The sequence below is a fragment of the Epinephelus moara genome, chromosome 24, assembly GCF_006386435.1.
Source record: "Epinephelus moara isolate mb chromosome 24, YSFRI_EMoa_1.0, whole genome shotgun sequence".
NCBI lineage: Eukaryota > Metazoa > Chordata > Actinopteri > Perciformes > Serranidae > Epinephelus > Epinephelus moara.
Window position 1 is genome coordinate 29,828,941 of NC_065529.1, and position 15,495 is coordinate 29,844,435.

A 15,495-nucleotide genomic window follows, 5' to 3' on the forward strand; every position below is an offset into this window, starting at 1 on the left:
ACAGGTTTACATCTAACCAGCTTGTTGATGTCTCCATCAGATCCACTGGCCTGTTGCCCCACAGAGGAAGACTGAGTGTGTGCTGTCAGGGAAAGACACAAATGTAAGTACTCAGATAACGTGTTATGAAATTACAAGAAGGCTGAAAGAATTAGTTTAGTCATTTATAGGTAAAACACCACTGATTTTGTTTATTTCAGCCCTTTTCAAGCAAGAATGCCAAAAATTACTTTGTTACTACCCTTGGTTAACTTCTTCTATCTGTTTATATTATTGTACATAAATTATACTTCTAATTTAGACTGCTGATCAGATACGATAAACATTTTAAAGATGCCACACAGGGCTCTAGGACAGTGGTTTCCAACTGGTCCAGCCACAGGGTCTAGACTTCTCCCTAGTCATTAGTTCAAGATCCACACAGTTTAATACATTCAGCATCATACTTGTGTTTGGCCATGTCATTGAGCGAGTTTGCTTTCTCTCTTTGTGCCAAGAATTCACTATACTTGAAAATAAAGTGTTTTTTTGACAAAGTTGACCCGTTTGCGAGTCACTTGCAGTCCATTCAGAATGGACCAGCAACCCACTTTTGGATCCCCGACCCACCAGTTGGAACCACTGCTCTAGGAGTGTGATGTTTTTGTGTTTTCTGCCATGTTATGACTAAACCAGGGGTCAGCAACCTTTAACTGTAAGCTTGACTGTGTTCACGAGAAGAGTCCATATGAACGCTCCCATCATGTGATACTCACAACCTCCTTCGTGGAAATTTTCAGACAGCTCTGAGTTCATGACTTGATGTTTGTTGTTGCAAACATGAGCATGCAAGGTCCATTTGAATCCAGCATGAACCCCACATTTGTCCCGATGGTACCTTGTAGGGTAGCCTCAGCCACTGGTGTATGAATCTGTGTGTGAAAGGGGGACTGTGACATTTAGTGTAAAAGCACCTTGAGTGGTCGGAATACTAGACTGGCACTATACAAGTGCAAGTCACTTTACCAATTTAAGATCATTTGCTACCTTAACTTTGTAGCATTGGTAGTGAAAGCAAACAAATTTTTCCTCCAAGACTTTTTTTGGATTTGGACTCCATAGCTCGCCAAGCTCAGGAGATTTAAGACGTGCCTCGTTAGATGAGAAGGCACCAGGCCATGGATGTATGATGCACATTTTAGTTGGCGAAATGTTGAAACTTTTTTTGTCTATGCAGTGTAAAGGCTACACATTTTCACAGTTGGAGAATGTTAATTCACTTTAGTTGTGCAAAAATAATAAATGAAAATTCAAATGACAAAAAAATCACCATTACTCATTTCCATATAATTTTTTGTCAGAGCCACAGGGAGCGACTGGAGAGGGGTAAAAGAGTCACATGCAGGTCCGGAGCCGCAGGTTGCCTACCCCTGCTAAATTATTAATCAACTAGCCAAAAAAATAATGGACAGATTAATGAATAATAAAAGCAATCATGAGTTGCAGCCCTAATTTAAAGTCCCATGCTGGTGACCTCCTGAATATTTTGTACATTTTAATACAAGCAATTCATCAACCCCCAAGACCAAATGCTGTAGGAGCAACAGACCCCCCAGCGTACCAGCTAATGAAAGCACAGCTGTAAACCGGCGTCCCTTTTGACCTGCTGCACATTTAAACATCATTTGATCTGGTGATACCCTTGTGTTAAAAATCACCAGCATGTTTTCAGCTTGTCTTTTTGGGCAACACTCAGGATTTGAATATGGCACTGAGGTCAGTGGAGGACATTTTTAAAGCTCCTTCGAATGTGTGACTTGCTGTGAAGCTCTTATTTACTGTCTCTGCATCCCTGATTGCTGATTGCGTACAGCTGCCACCAATTAAGCCCTCGCAGGAACTTGGAACGTGTGACATTCAGTCGTCTCTGTTAAGAGCTGAAAACACATTCCGTGCACCACCCTACGTACCTCATACATATTAAAAATATTTCTAATTTTCTTTTAACATAATCTAATTTTCTTTTTTGCATGATAATTATTTTTACCCTGTGTTGTCCAGGCAGGCAGACAAAATGTATCCGCCACTGTCTGAAGTGTTAATACGATTCAGACGTTCAAACACAGCCACCGCCGGCGCAGCCCCCGCAAGGAAACTCATCATTGAAATTCATATAAAAACCAGATCCTTCTCTTTTGATTTTGTTCACACATTCTGACCCCCCCGAAACACACACGTACACACTCGTCTCGCCCGTGTGAGGGGTGAGCGCCGGCAGGAGCGGTGAGTAGCGACAGGGTGATGAGGCTCTGGCTAATAACCCTGCTCCCCCCTGCTGGTAGAGAGCGCAGGATGCTGTTTATCCAACTGGAATGTTCATTTATGCGTGTTTGGTGACCCGCGCCTCTCACCGCCTCTGGCTACATCGCATTGGCCTCTGTATGTTCCTGTGTGCATGTGTGAGCCTCTGTTTGTGTGTATGTGTGTGTGTCAGAGGTGGGTTTGATATTTCATCACTAAAATAAGAAATAAAATTGGCTACCGGGAGACATCTTGGCAATCGCGGCTCGCTCTTTAGGGAATGACAGATGATGACAATTCAAAAGCAATTCAGAGGGGATGTCGGTTCAGGCAGGAGGTCAAAGGCAATCATCCCCACTGTGCTCTCTGTGGGGGAGCACAACTGTGCGCTGAATAATACACACAGGCCCACATGCGTAAACACACACACACACACACACACACACACACACACAAAAACACATCCTCTCAAACCTCTGACTTGTGCATCTGTCGTGTTGCTAAGATCTGCCAAAATGCCTCATCCCCCATCCTGCATACAATCTTTTTTTTTTATGCTTGGTACATCCTTTCTTTTTCGCCAGCTGTCACTAGCAGCCGACATGACGGACAAATCTGAACAGATACCATCGGCCTGTACATTTCTGTAGTTGGTGAGTTTTGATTTGGGTGGATTGAGCCCAGGAAGGCAGACAGCTGGTCGGACAAATAGAGATTAGAAAGCTGCAGACCTCGAAAGCGCAGAGCCGCTCTCGGCAGCAGCACCTCTTTGTCTGCACTCCAAAAAGAAAAAGTGTTGTGCTCGTCTAAATTCGCAGCACTCGGACGATTAAAATTTAAACCAAACCACATCAGTGGTGAGATTTTAAAAAGCTCACAACAACAAGCACGTTTTTATGTCTTCTACAAAAACCCTAATTGGATTTTCGAATCTCTATTTTCTAAAAACCACAATTTTCCCTCAACAGTCTTGTTTGGTCTAACCAAAATGTTTTTCAGTTGTCGAGTCTGACAGAACATTGAATTGCATCTGCCCTCGTTCCCCATAGCAAACACACTTCACAGCTGAGATGCACTGCTTTCCTCGGTTTCTGCCACACTGTTATATGGTGTTTGGAAACATTTTTCCCTCTGACAGTGTGGTCTGATGTGAAGCCTGGGCCAGGCCGACACAGAGCCAGGGAACAGAGCTGCCAAACACAAGCCAGCCAACAACGGAAATGATAGATGTGATGGTTTTAAGCCAGACAGAGGGGTTATTAACCATCGTATTATGTAACCCTTATTTCTCCGTTGCATTTTCACAGTCAGAGTATTTTTCTTTTGTTACCTAAGTTTCTAATCCTGTTTGCTTTTTGCTCTCCCACAGGGAGAATGTGGAAACTTCATCCGTCTGATCGAGCCGTGGAACCGGACCCACCTGTATGTGTGCGGAACAGGCGCGTACAACCCCATCTGCACCTACGTGGACCGAGGACGCAGGTCACAGGTAACCAAAGACGCGGCCGGGCAGCCATGGAGACATTTTGACCTTCACTCTCCGCTTCTTTTGAGGAGCATATGTGTCAATCAATCTCGGGTTAGAGATTCTCCTTCTGCTCTCGCTCCTCGGTTTCATGGGCTCTGCTTCTCTTCCATCATTTTCTGCTGCTTACTTTTCATCGATTCGTGCTGTTTCACGCTCTGGAAGACTCGAAGATAAAAGCTCATGGCCAGTTCTATCTAGAGCTCTATTGTTATCGCAGTATTGCTGTTGTTGAGGCACCTAACTGCCACCTCTTAGAGATGGTTGAGACGCCAATCTTCTCTTACCGCTGGGAATAGCATGTTGACAGTATATCTATAGCAAATACCCTTCCTTGTAGGCTCCCCCCTCACCTGTTTATACACAGCAGAGCCTGTGGCCTGTCTCTCTCTCTGCCTGAGAGCCACTGAAAGGCCATCATTACTGATGGAGCGTCTCATCCATCATCAGCCTTGTAGCTCAGCCCTCCCTCCATCCCTCCCTCACTCTCAGCACGACGGCCACGCAGAGCTGCAGCAGCTGCCGGCCCCGGCTACAGTCCGCACACTTACATTCACCACTCTGCCTGTTTAGTCTCACTGTTCAAATGGAGGGTTCGGATTTCAATGTAAAGGTCAGTCCAGCCTCTTGTCATTCGCTTCTCCCCCCTCGAGGCCCAAATGCTATGTTACTTCACACTATAAAGATTTTCTCCGGCGAGAGCGTCGGTGTAAACAGAAACCAATTGTTCCGAAATTCTTCCGCTTGGTACACAGAGGGCTTCACACATTTTCAGTCCTCAGTTGAGTCTCAACTTTTTCCCTCAGCTGCTAACTTTTTCCTTTAAGTGCATCACTCTTCCGGCTCTCTCTGATGCTGTCTCAGAGCGCCTTTTGCAGGATTTGTGTCAACCTGTCGAGTCCTACATAAAAACACCTACACACTCTGGGAAGAACCCAAACTAGGCTGTTTAATTTAGGAGCGTGATTCAGTAATTGCTAATAACAATCTCACTTGATGAAATCTTACTATCTATATTCCTGTATTTGTTTTAATTATTTCTATCCTTCTTTATTCGATATGCTGGTTTTAATGTGGTTTTTAAAATTGTTGCTTGTCTCATCTTGTTGCATTTCCTTCTCTGTTTTCTTTCCTGGCACTGCATGGTTCATGCACGGAGTTTGCAGCTGTGTTTGCATGAATCTCATCCAACATGGTTACTAAATGATGAATGTCACCCACCAGGCTCTCTTCACTTTACTTTGACCTCAACTTTGACATTTTTCTTCACTTTTTTTTAAGAGTTGCTCGTCTTCGTCACGTCTACATGTTTTTACCGGTTCTTCGTTTTTGCACTTTTCCTTTTTTCCTCTTCTGTTAATGTTATCAAGTTCAATTCACTTTGTTCTTGGCTGTCGAATGACGTAATGAGGTGGCGCACTGTGCCATGTCTCTTGTTTTAGGGGTCCCACTACCTACAGGCACCCCAATCTGGAGGGAGAACAAGTCGGGCAGCAGACTTCAGCACTACATCAGAGCCTTTGGAGGCGAAGGTGGGCTGAGGGAGTTTTGTAAAGGCTCTTAGGTTTGGTGCCCACCTGGAGTACTTTTTCTTTTTCTTCTGTCTGAAAAGAAACTGTTTTTTACAGATCTTGGATGTTCCCATACAATTTTTCCTTCATGAAAGCGATTCTAATACTTAAACTTGCATATCGGTACCGATCCAGTGTAAAATATTGCGGGATTGCTGATTGATTGCTAATGACTAACACTACACTATTAGATCAGTCCTCCTTTGCCACTCTAAAACAGTAATTACCAGTGGCTGCACAGTGCAGCTTTTGTAGGCTATTGTTTCAGAGTAGCAAAGAATTGATTTCCAGGAGAACTGCTGTTTTATCCAGGTGTGAAACTACTTTAAAGTTAATAAGTAATTACGTGGTATCGGATTGGTGCATAGATTTGCACACTCACCAATACCCAATCCAACATTTTAGGCAATATCAGAGGTATGTTGGATACTGGTATTGGTATCTGAACAAGTCTATGGAGCAACAAAATCAGCTCACTGAACTGCCGAATCTCCAAAAACTATAAAAAAAAATATATATTAGTGTTTGTGTGTTTTTTTTTGCAAATATAGAAAACAAGCTCCCCTCCAATAACACTCAACACAAAAGAATGCTTTGTAAATGTGCCTTTCTCGTGCCAGTGGAGCCTTTAAAGGCCCTGAAAACACATTTTCTCCATTAGATTCTTACTGAGCGATGGACTCTAACGTGAATATAAAATGTTCTTCCTGTGTCGGAACAATTTTTTTTCCCCACATGATAAATTTCTGTATTTGCCGGGGGGTTTGTGTTTTGTTTTGCATAGGTTTGAGTTGGTGGATCTTAATTTCCAGAAGGTCATGTCACATACTTTCATGCACCAATCTAAGTTTAGCAAAAGTACTAAAAAAAATTTCAATAGATTATAATGATGCTTATTCAGCCCAAAGTTCAGCATACAGTTGGGTATTCCCCCTTTTATTGGCCCTGGGTGGAAAAAGATCATGCGGATCGGATTGCCCGTGTTGGATGATAAATGTATTAAAATAAAATTATAATAATACTTTTTTTTTTTTAATTCAACCCATATTAATTGAATGTTTTAACATTTTAATCCTCTGACTTCTGACTTTGTGTTGGCTCTCTTATATGCACCGGCTGCTATTTGAGAACCGTTTAATCAGCTGCATTACTAATAGGCACATTAAAGTTGAAAATGTTCTGCTCAATAATATGAATATAAGCGAAAAACATTTATTTAAACTGTATGTCCTAAATTACCTTAATTTAAAGTATAATATCTTAGTTAAACATGCATGGAATTTCCCAAAATGAGCACTATAAATGTGCTGCCTGACTAAATTATTTGAACAGCACATAGTTACCATAGGATTGGTGGTTGCAGGTCAGGCCACGGATCTTTTGGCAGCGGGTCGGGTCAAGTTGTGGAACTAATTGGTCATGTGTGCAGGTGGCAGGGCATGTGTGGGTGTTAAAGATTAGACCCATGCAAGACTCTGATTTGGGGATGAAAATAACTGTTTTAGAAAAATACTTTAGATTTGAAACTAACTTTCTCAAGGCCTTAAGTCTGCAGATAGTAGCTATCAGTTCATCAGTAGCTATTATCACCTTGATTTATTCTTGTTTTCACATTGTAGAGCTTTTATCCTCACACACATTTCTGAGTCATCCTGTATCTTGTTACTGAAAAAATATGTCTAAGAACAAGATAAAAAAAAATGGCTTTGGCATTACTCTGCTTTCCCTTACATATTTCCAACCTGTCAGAAATCATCAGCCGGCTTTGAAATACCCGACAAATCTCCATGTAGACACATACCCAGTGTTGACACAGATGTTCAAGATGTCCTCTTGCACTGTGGAATAATGAATTCTTGTTTGAGCCACTAACATCAGAAGCATGGTGGATGAGTTTTGGATTGCTCTCAGCATTTTCCTCCACCTCTCCATCTCACAGATAACTGGCTTTGTGTGCTTTTTGTTCCCCTCAGCAGATCCAGTAGTGCAGTGAGAGAGTCTGTTTTTCAGTGCCTGTAGGGTCACAGCTCGTCATTGTTAGTGTTTTTTTTCTAAACTGATCACATTATTAGTTTGATGCCATTTAAAACTGCCTTTAACATCTAAGTATACCTCAAAGTGCCTTGCACATGCAGAGAATAACCTTCCGCCCACACAAGAAGTTTTTCCGTAAACACAATAAATCTTTTATTAAATGAGAACGGAAAACAGGGAAATTATCATTAAACATGTTTTTCCTAATTCTTTCAGGAATACATTTTCCGACTTGAACCTGGTAAAGTGGATTCTGGGAAAGGAAAATGTCCTTATGACCCCAAACTGAACAGCGTCTCCTCTTTGATCAGTAAGTCTCTGCTTGTTTTTCTTTTTTCCCTTCCTACGTGTACAGGCAGCTTTAAATAGCGATCTGTGGAAAACAAAGAAGTTCTGCAATATGTCTTTGGTTTTAGTCCGTGCATGCCTCAAAAGGATTGTTTGTAACCACATGAACTCTGTGAAACTCTACATTATTTCTTCAGTTTTTGATAGCATGTATTTAAAGAAAATCTCAGTTGGTTGTGATAGTAGCTGCCCCTTTAAGATAAAAAAGCTTCTCTGATTATGGGTGATGATTTAACATTTTCTTACTGTGCATCAGATTGCAGCAATGTACAGTTTGGGGTTGCAACTAATTTCTTTATCAATTAAAGTGGAAATACACCAGTTTTTTTGCTTTGATTTATAATTATGAAGTAAATGTTGATTTCACAGTGTAATAGTTACAGAATAAATACACCACTGGCGGCTAGATTGGTTCACTATGAGCCTCACATTCACTCGGCAATTCTGTCTATCACCGGGTGCGATCTCCGGGGAAAATAAAGGCTTGATTTTTGGCACAAAGGAAGTGCATCAACCATTGCTCAACCAAAACAGGAAGTTGACAGAGTTTTTTGTTTTTTCCCGGGGAGCTATCCCCAGTTATCCCCAGTTGGCGGATAATGAAACAACTAAAATAACTATGTAAAGTGTGGTAGTTGCTAGGCTCCGAGGAAAACTGAGTATGATCCGGTTGTCTTTGTGACAGCAGCACTAACAGTAATACCACTTGGTAATGTTCAAGTTGAAAAGTTGTCTGTTTCCACTTCAGTCTGCCCGATATTGTTGCTAATAATCATAATAATTTTGTATATGACATAAAAATAAATTGCCCTGTAACATTTTCTGAGCCAGAGGCAAGGTTTTTGAATCCCTCGTTTAGTTTGCCCAACAGTCCAAGAGCCCACATACAGCTACTTTACGATCATATGAGACAGAGGAAATCCGCAAATCCTCACATTTGGGAAGCTGCAACCATAAAATGTTTGGCATTTTGTGCTAATCGTCTCAGCTCAAGTACAGTTACAGTTTTATCAATACGTTCACTTGTTTCGTCAGACTGATGGCTGTGTGTGCTTCCGTGTCGGTGGGTGGTCTTTTGTTGTCAGCAGCTTACAGGTGGTCAGGCATGGCTGCTGATCAGTGACCTCCTGTGCCCTGCGTGCGCACGCATGTGAGTGTGTGAGAGAGAAAGAGAGAGTCAGCTCCATTCCAGCTGATCTGGGCAAAACTGTAACACCAAGAAAATCAGCTACAGGTTGTCTTGCATAGCTGGCAGGGCAGAGACATACCACATGGAGGAATCTGGAATTCCCGTGGTTTAGGCGTTATTTTTTACGCTTACTACTTTTCTTACCACCCAGGACCTTAAAATAAAACTACAGTAAATAGACAGTAGCCAATCCGAGTTTTACTCATGTTGGGTGCACTGATTATTGTTGCAGTGACAGTTCTATCAAGTTGAGACATGCAAATGCATCGAACGTTTCGAACCCTTCAGGTTTTGAAGGGTTCGATTATAGTACATGCATGTTCGACTGCCTGCCCCATAAGGCTTCTCTTAAATGCATTAGCAGTTGAATTTTATAGGTTTACATTGATAAAGATAAAATATTTATTTAAATGTACTGACTCAGCTTCCCACTTTTAGGTGCGTGATGTTACAGATATGTCACTGAGAGGCAAGTAGCAGACATAAAAGTTACCACCACAGCCTGGTGCTGCATTCAGGTGGTGTCGAAATAATCTGAAAAATGAGATTATGGCTCACCTGATCTGTTTCCTTTGCTCTTTTTTACCAATGTGTTATTTAATGCTCTAAGCAATACAATTTAGCACATCGTATTTGTAGCATTCATTTTTTTCCACGTTAAAATTTAAAACTCGTGAACACACAAGTAGGAAGAACGACCATCTGAGGAGCACATAAATGCACCATTGGCCTTTGCTGATGGAGGTCTTGACTCCAGTCTGATTTAATCGCTTCTCATTCACTCACTGCAGCAGGCAGTGTGAGCAGTGCCCTGAGATAGCAGAGAGTGGGCGAGTGGGAAAAGTCAGGGATTCATGAGCACTACGCGTTTGATAGGCTGACCCGGTACGAAGCGAACACTTCAAGGAGTGGTTCCATTTTGCCCGTCACAAGGGTTTACCTTTCTCATGTATGGAAAATGACTTTGATGAAATCGTGTAAATCCATCTGTGTTTTTGAGTCTCACTGATTGGCCTAATGAGTGTGATGTAAGTATGATTGCGATGTGATTGTGAGGTCAGTGTTTTCAACCCAGATGTGACACTTCTGACACGACTGGACCGGGCTCGATGACATTTTTTAAGAATGATGTATTTTGGCGCTGTGCTGTGGTTTTTGAAAAATTACAGACATTATAGTCATCATGGAGAGTAAACACTGATGAATGTGAATGGCCACAGGTGCTGTACGTGCCACTATTCTGATTTTGATGAACCCTAGATGGATGACGCAGCTATGTATGAAGTTTCAATCAGACGTGGTGGAAGACAACGTGTTCTTTACTTTATCCTAAAGAATTTCATTGGTCATGACTTCACCTCTGCAACACCCTTCCTTCTTTCTCTGTGACTGACAGATGGAGAGCTGTACGCAGGAGTCTACATCGATTTCATGGGAACAGACTCTGCTATCTTCCGTACGCTGGGGAAGCAGACAGCCATGAGGACGGATCAGTACAACTCCAGATGGTTAAACGGTAATGTCTCGACTCACGGCTTGTTCTGCAGCCAGCATTATTTCTCTCACTCATCTCTTTCCAGACTGTTTTTAATTTATTCCTCAGCTCCTGAGGTACACTGCTGCACTGTTTCACGCAACTTCCCATATGTAGCTTAAACAGCGTTCTGCATATCGTCTGTTCCTGGAGCTGTGTCATCTAGGAATGAGATTGTTGATCTTTCCAGCCTGCTACACATGACCACACGATCATTTGACTCGGAGCATAAAATGCACTACGCTAATTGTTGACTGCATGCCTGCAGAGCCTGACCACAAGGTCAGTAGTGTAGTAGCAGTGGGAAATTACTGGATGTCAATAATGAGTCAGAGTAGCCTCCGCTCTCTAATGAACCGTGATTGTCACAGCGATATAAATGCTGGTCGGGAGCTTTGGGTTGATGTTGCCAAATCAATCACGGCCTCCCCCAGCGTTGCTGGCTCCCAGATTTTCCTCTGACCCTGTTGCCCTGACAACAGTCCCCTGGTAGTGGTACGCTGAATCGGGACACCTGAGTCCTGCTAATCAGCCATGTGGAATCCCTCGGATATTCCCCCTCCCCCAATTACATGGCTCCTGGTTACCCCCCTTCCTCCTGGTTTTGTCTGTCCTCATTTGGGACCCTGGTCAGTCACAGTGGGGAGGGGCACCCAGCGGTGACCCAGTAAGTCAGCCAGTGGGAGCACGCTGTGATGCCATATTGAGCATTGTCACTAGGAAGAAATAAAGAGGTGGGTTTAGGACAGTCAGAGTGCTATTCTGGGCTGCAGGCTGCGATTATTTAGGTTAGCAGTAATTACTCTCAATAGACCTCTACCTCATCCAGTTTCTCTGTGAGCCCTCGCAGACTTCGGTCATACATACTGCGATGTGTTCTGTCATCAAGTTAGTGAAGGTGTTTGGCCCTGAGAGGCTAGACTGCGCTATGAAACAAGACTTAAGACCTCACTTGTTTCTGTGGATATGACTCCAAGTTTCCGACTGTGTAACCCATCTCAAAATATTTTTCTTCACGATCGACTGCTCTCATGGAAAGTTAAAGGTATACTGTGCAGAATTTTCCTAAAAAAAAAAATAGTCTTTTTCAAATGTAATCCCTCTCACTTATCACTTATGACCCACAAGAAGTGTGCAACAGTGTATTTATCTGCAGAGACTCTCAACTCTTTTATGCTGTGTTCAGGACATTCCTGGGCACAGCATGCAGGTGAGGTCAGGACCTTATAAAAAGGTAGAAACGTGCCAGACTGTAAGCAGCACGCATCCAAGAAGACACTATGAAAATCAGGGACACAGTGCTTAAAAAACGCACATATAGCGAGGCCAAACGTCAAGCGGACAGAGCTTGTTCCAAAACATGAGTGGATCAGGAGCTGGCTTTCACTTCACTTTTGCTGGCATGCTTACAAACAGTGACTGTTAATTCCTGCATAATATACCTTTATAGCCAGAGTTCTGGGGTGGAGTCAACGTCCCATGTACAAAAGCGGTGTCCTTGCCGCAGCGGCTGCGGGCTTGATTCCAGCCTGTGGCCCTTGGCTGTATGTCACCCCCCCCTTTCCCGGCCCCCTCCACGCTTGGGCTGTCCTCTCTAATAAAGACAAAAAGCCAAAAATCTTTAAAAAAAAACACACAAAAAAAATGCAGTGGTTCTCAACCAGGGGTCCTTGAGGGAGTTCCAGGGGGTCCTCAGAAAAATGGGGATTCATTCACTATTTACTTTACTGTAGAACTGAGCCCATTATGAATAGCAGTCATAAGAATAATCACGTTTCACTCCCTTCACGGTTATCTCCTCAACTACATTTGTCGAATGTAGAAATCTGGTCTTAATCTTATTTAACAACCAAAATCCTGTCAAATGATGATCAATGATCAATTTGGGGTCTGTAACCTGATGTGTATCACATTTAGGGGACCTTGACACAAAAAAGGTTGAGAACCACAGCTTTAAAGGATATGTTCACATTTTTTTCAAGTCTGTCTGAAAGCAGACCTGCACACCAAATCTCAGTCACCCCTCAGCTGACTGAGATTTTTGTGGTGTCCTTTTCTGTCCCTTCACTGAGGCTCAGCGAGAAAACACAAAGAGGGAATTTGAACTATAAAGACTGTCACTTTGGAGGATATTCATCTCATGTGTCTGACACAGACTGCTGAAGCCTTATATTAGCTTTAACTGAACTTCAGAGTAAACAAGGGAGTGGATTTTCTCCCCCGTAATTTAAAGTGAAGCATGTAAAGAAGGGATCTCTGAACCTGTGTACATCTGAGCATGTGAGCATTGTTTTCAAACAGACTTGAAAATATAAAACCATCCTTTTACATGATGATTAAAACAGGATAAAGCCTGAGGTTGATATGCACCGTTTTAAATACTTCAGTTGTTTAACACTTCTAATGTTATATTCACACCAAAGGCTCAGCTGGGGATCGTCACATCACGACAGGTCTGATTTATTTTTCTCCGTCTCTTCTTTTTCTTCCCACAGATCCCACATTCGTCCACGCACACCTCATCCCAGACAGTGCTGAAAAGAATGATGACAAGCTCTACTTCTTCTTCCGCGAGAAAGCCTCTGAGATGGGCCAGAGTCCCATGACCCAGTCCAGGATAGGGCGGATCTGCCTGGTGAGTTATCACACCACTCAGCAAACCTCATGTTGATCATCTCAACTGAAGGGTTTTTATGTCTCTCTAATGGTTAGTTATAGTCTGCTGCCTGTCTCTTGGTCTCTCAGAGGCCCATAAAAAACTTCCCCATGATCATCAGTAATTGCTGAGCACGGAACGGTAACGCACACCAATTACCAGTCAGAAAACTAAATCTTTGCCGTTTGCCTCAGCAGCTAAGATTGGAAAGTGTCTCTATTTTTGTTCCTCTGCACGAAATGTTTGAGCGGCAGAGTTTACTTTAGTCCACATCTGTATACATGCATATACATCCGTAAAAAGCCAGAGCTGTGTTTACGCAGCTATGTAAGTGTGCCTCAGCTATGTGCTGCGGCCTGCAGTGTTGTTTTTCACTGAAGACGGACAGATAATGACACAGCGTCCAAAATGTTTCAACCATCTGGACTTTAGAAAAATGTCTCTCAAGACGCTCTTGTGTTTGCAAGATGCATCCCTAAAGAACGTGATTTATAAGATATATATTGAATAACAGTCTACAGCCATGCTAGTGGCTCTATGAGGGTTTTTGTTTTGTGGCTCTGTGAGGTTGTACTTAGGCACAGCGGTGTCAGCATGCTCACAATAGAGAGGCGAAGTCCCTCTTCTTCCCATGTCTCCCATGGGACCTTATTTCTGCAAAAATATGTACAGTACAGTAATCAGTGGCAAGAGACAAATAATTTGTTGATCCCATTTGAATTGTGCAATGAATTACACATATAATGTTTGTGAATCCAAAACTTGATTTTGCAACTCAAGAAAGTCGCAGTTTGTCATAGGTTTGTCAGAGTACTATTTAGTTTGAAATATATCTCTGGACTCGCACAATATACGTCACCAACACCATCATGGCCGCTATCTTGGCAAAACTGTTGGAGGTGTTATATGCCGTGACTCCTAACCCTAACCCTAACTCCTTCAGCAGTGAAGAAAAGAACAAGCAAGACCCATTGCTTGTGTGAGCGCATCCCTGTACGAAACACACAGGCATTGTAGCTTCAGTGGGAGAGAAAGTTAGGACATCACTTCACTTGTGTAGTCTTTCTAAGTACATTTTCACAGTCTTATACTTTGACAGTTTTACAACAAACTGCAACTTTCTTAACCTGCAAACTTAGATTTTAAATTGACAAACATCATATGTGTAATTCACAGCATAATTCAAATGGAATTACCAAATTATTGACTCCTGCCGTTGATTATCGTACGTATTTTTTCCGAAATTAAGTCCCACGGTGGTCCAACGGAAGGGGAGGGGCTTTGCCTCTCGTGACAATATGAGAGCTTGAATCTTTGGCGCGTTAGCATGCCAATATTTTCAATTAACACTAAGTCCATCATATTTGTGGAATCTATTTTAATAACCAGAGGTGTGGACTCAAGTGCTGCTCCTCCTTGAACTCACTCCCTAAAGACATCAGAGACTCCCCCTCACCCTTCAAGAAAACCCTCAAAACACACCTTTTCAAAACTGGCTACAACCACTAAATTCAGTGTACTTCAGTGGACTATTTCCCTCTCTACCTCTCCTATGGATTTTTTTTTTATTGCTGTTGTTGTCAGGGTCAGAGTCAGACCTGAGTTGCAAATTTGATTAATTTAGACTCAACAAAATCAATAATGACTTGCAAATCAACTTGGACTTTGACACCAATAACTCGTGAATTCACTTAGACTTGAGCCTTTTGACTTGAAAATACTTGATACCTCCCCCTAATCCCAAATATTAAGAAAATAAGATAGGTTATTTAAAAAGTGTGCCACAATTTAATTAATTTCCCTTCATTTCCTCAGTCAGCAATAAACCTATTCATTCCCAGCAAGTCGACACTTAATTCCCCAGTCTGACTGTTTTTTTAACCAAACCGACAGCCTCCAGTCAAGTTGCAGGAGAGAACTAATGTTACTTTACTGAGGGCCAGTTGGAAAAAATGATACCAAAAATATTTTTGTTCACATACAAAACTATGTGGTGGTCAAAAAAAGCTTCAGTGTGCAAACATGTGGGTCAAAAATTACAGACAGAGATGCAACAACTTCCAAAAAACGTGTAAATAAATACAAATGAATATACATTTTAAAAAGCATTCATGATTTTTGTAAATTAATTAAACTTTTACTCTGTTTTAAAAAGGGCATTACATTTGGTGAAGAGCGCATTACGACTTGTTTAGAACAAGAAACTCAATGTTCAGTACTTTGGACTTGGGTGCCAAGATTTAAGACTCTTGTGTCTTGCAAAACAATGACTTGGTCCCAACTCTGTGAATAAACCGTGAATATCTGTGCAAAATTTGTTGCCAATCCATCAAGTAGATATTGCGATATTTCACTGAC

General features: G+C 42.1%; 1 protein-coding gene across 1 annotated transcript in view; it reads left to right on the forward strand.

The window, feature by feature from the left end:
- Positions 1 to 14,086, forward strand: part of LOC126385551 (semaphorin-3F-like) — a 50,612-nt gene extending 36,526 nt beyond the window's left edge. Inside the window, exons 4-10 of the mRNA XM_050037323.1 lie at positions 41 to 103; positions 3,650 to 3,769; positions 5,248 to 5,337; positions 7,627 to 7,720; positions 10,344 to 10,463; positions 12,977 to 13,116; positions 14,081 to 14,086. Coding sequence (XP_049893280.1) covers positions 41 to 103; positions 3,650 to 3,769; positions 5,248 to 5,337; positions 7,627 to 7,720; positions 10,344 to 10,463; positions 12,977 to 13,116; positions 14,081 to 14,086 — 633 coding nt within the window. The remainder of the gene's footprint in view (positions 1 to 40; positions 104 to 3,649; positions 3,770 to 5,247; positions 5,338 to 7,626; positions 7,721 to 10,343; positions 10,464 to 12,976; positions 13,117 to 14,080) is intronic.
- Positions 14,087 to 15,495: the final 1,409 nt, after the last annotated feature.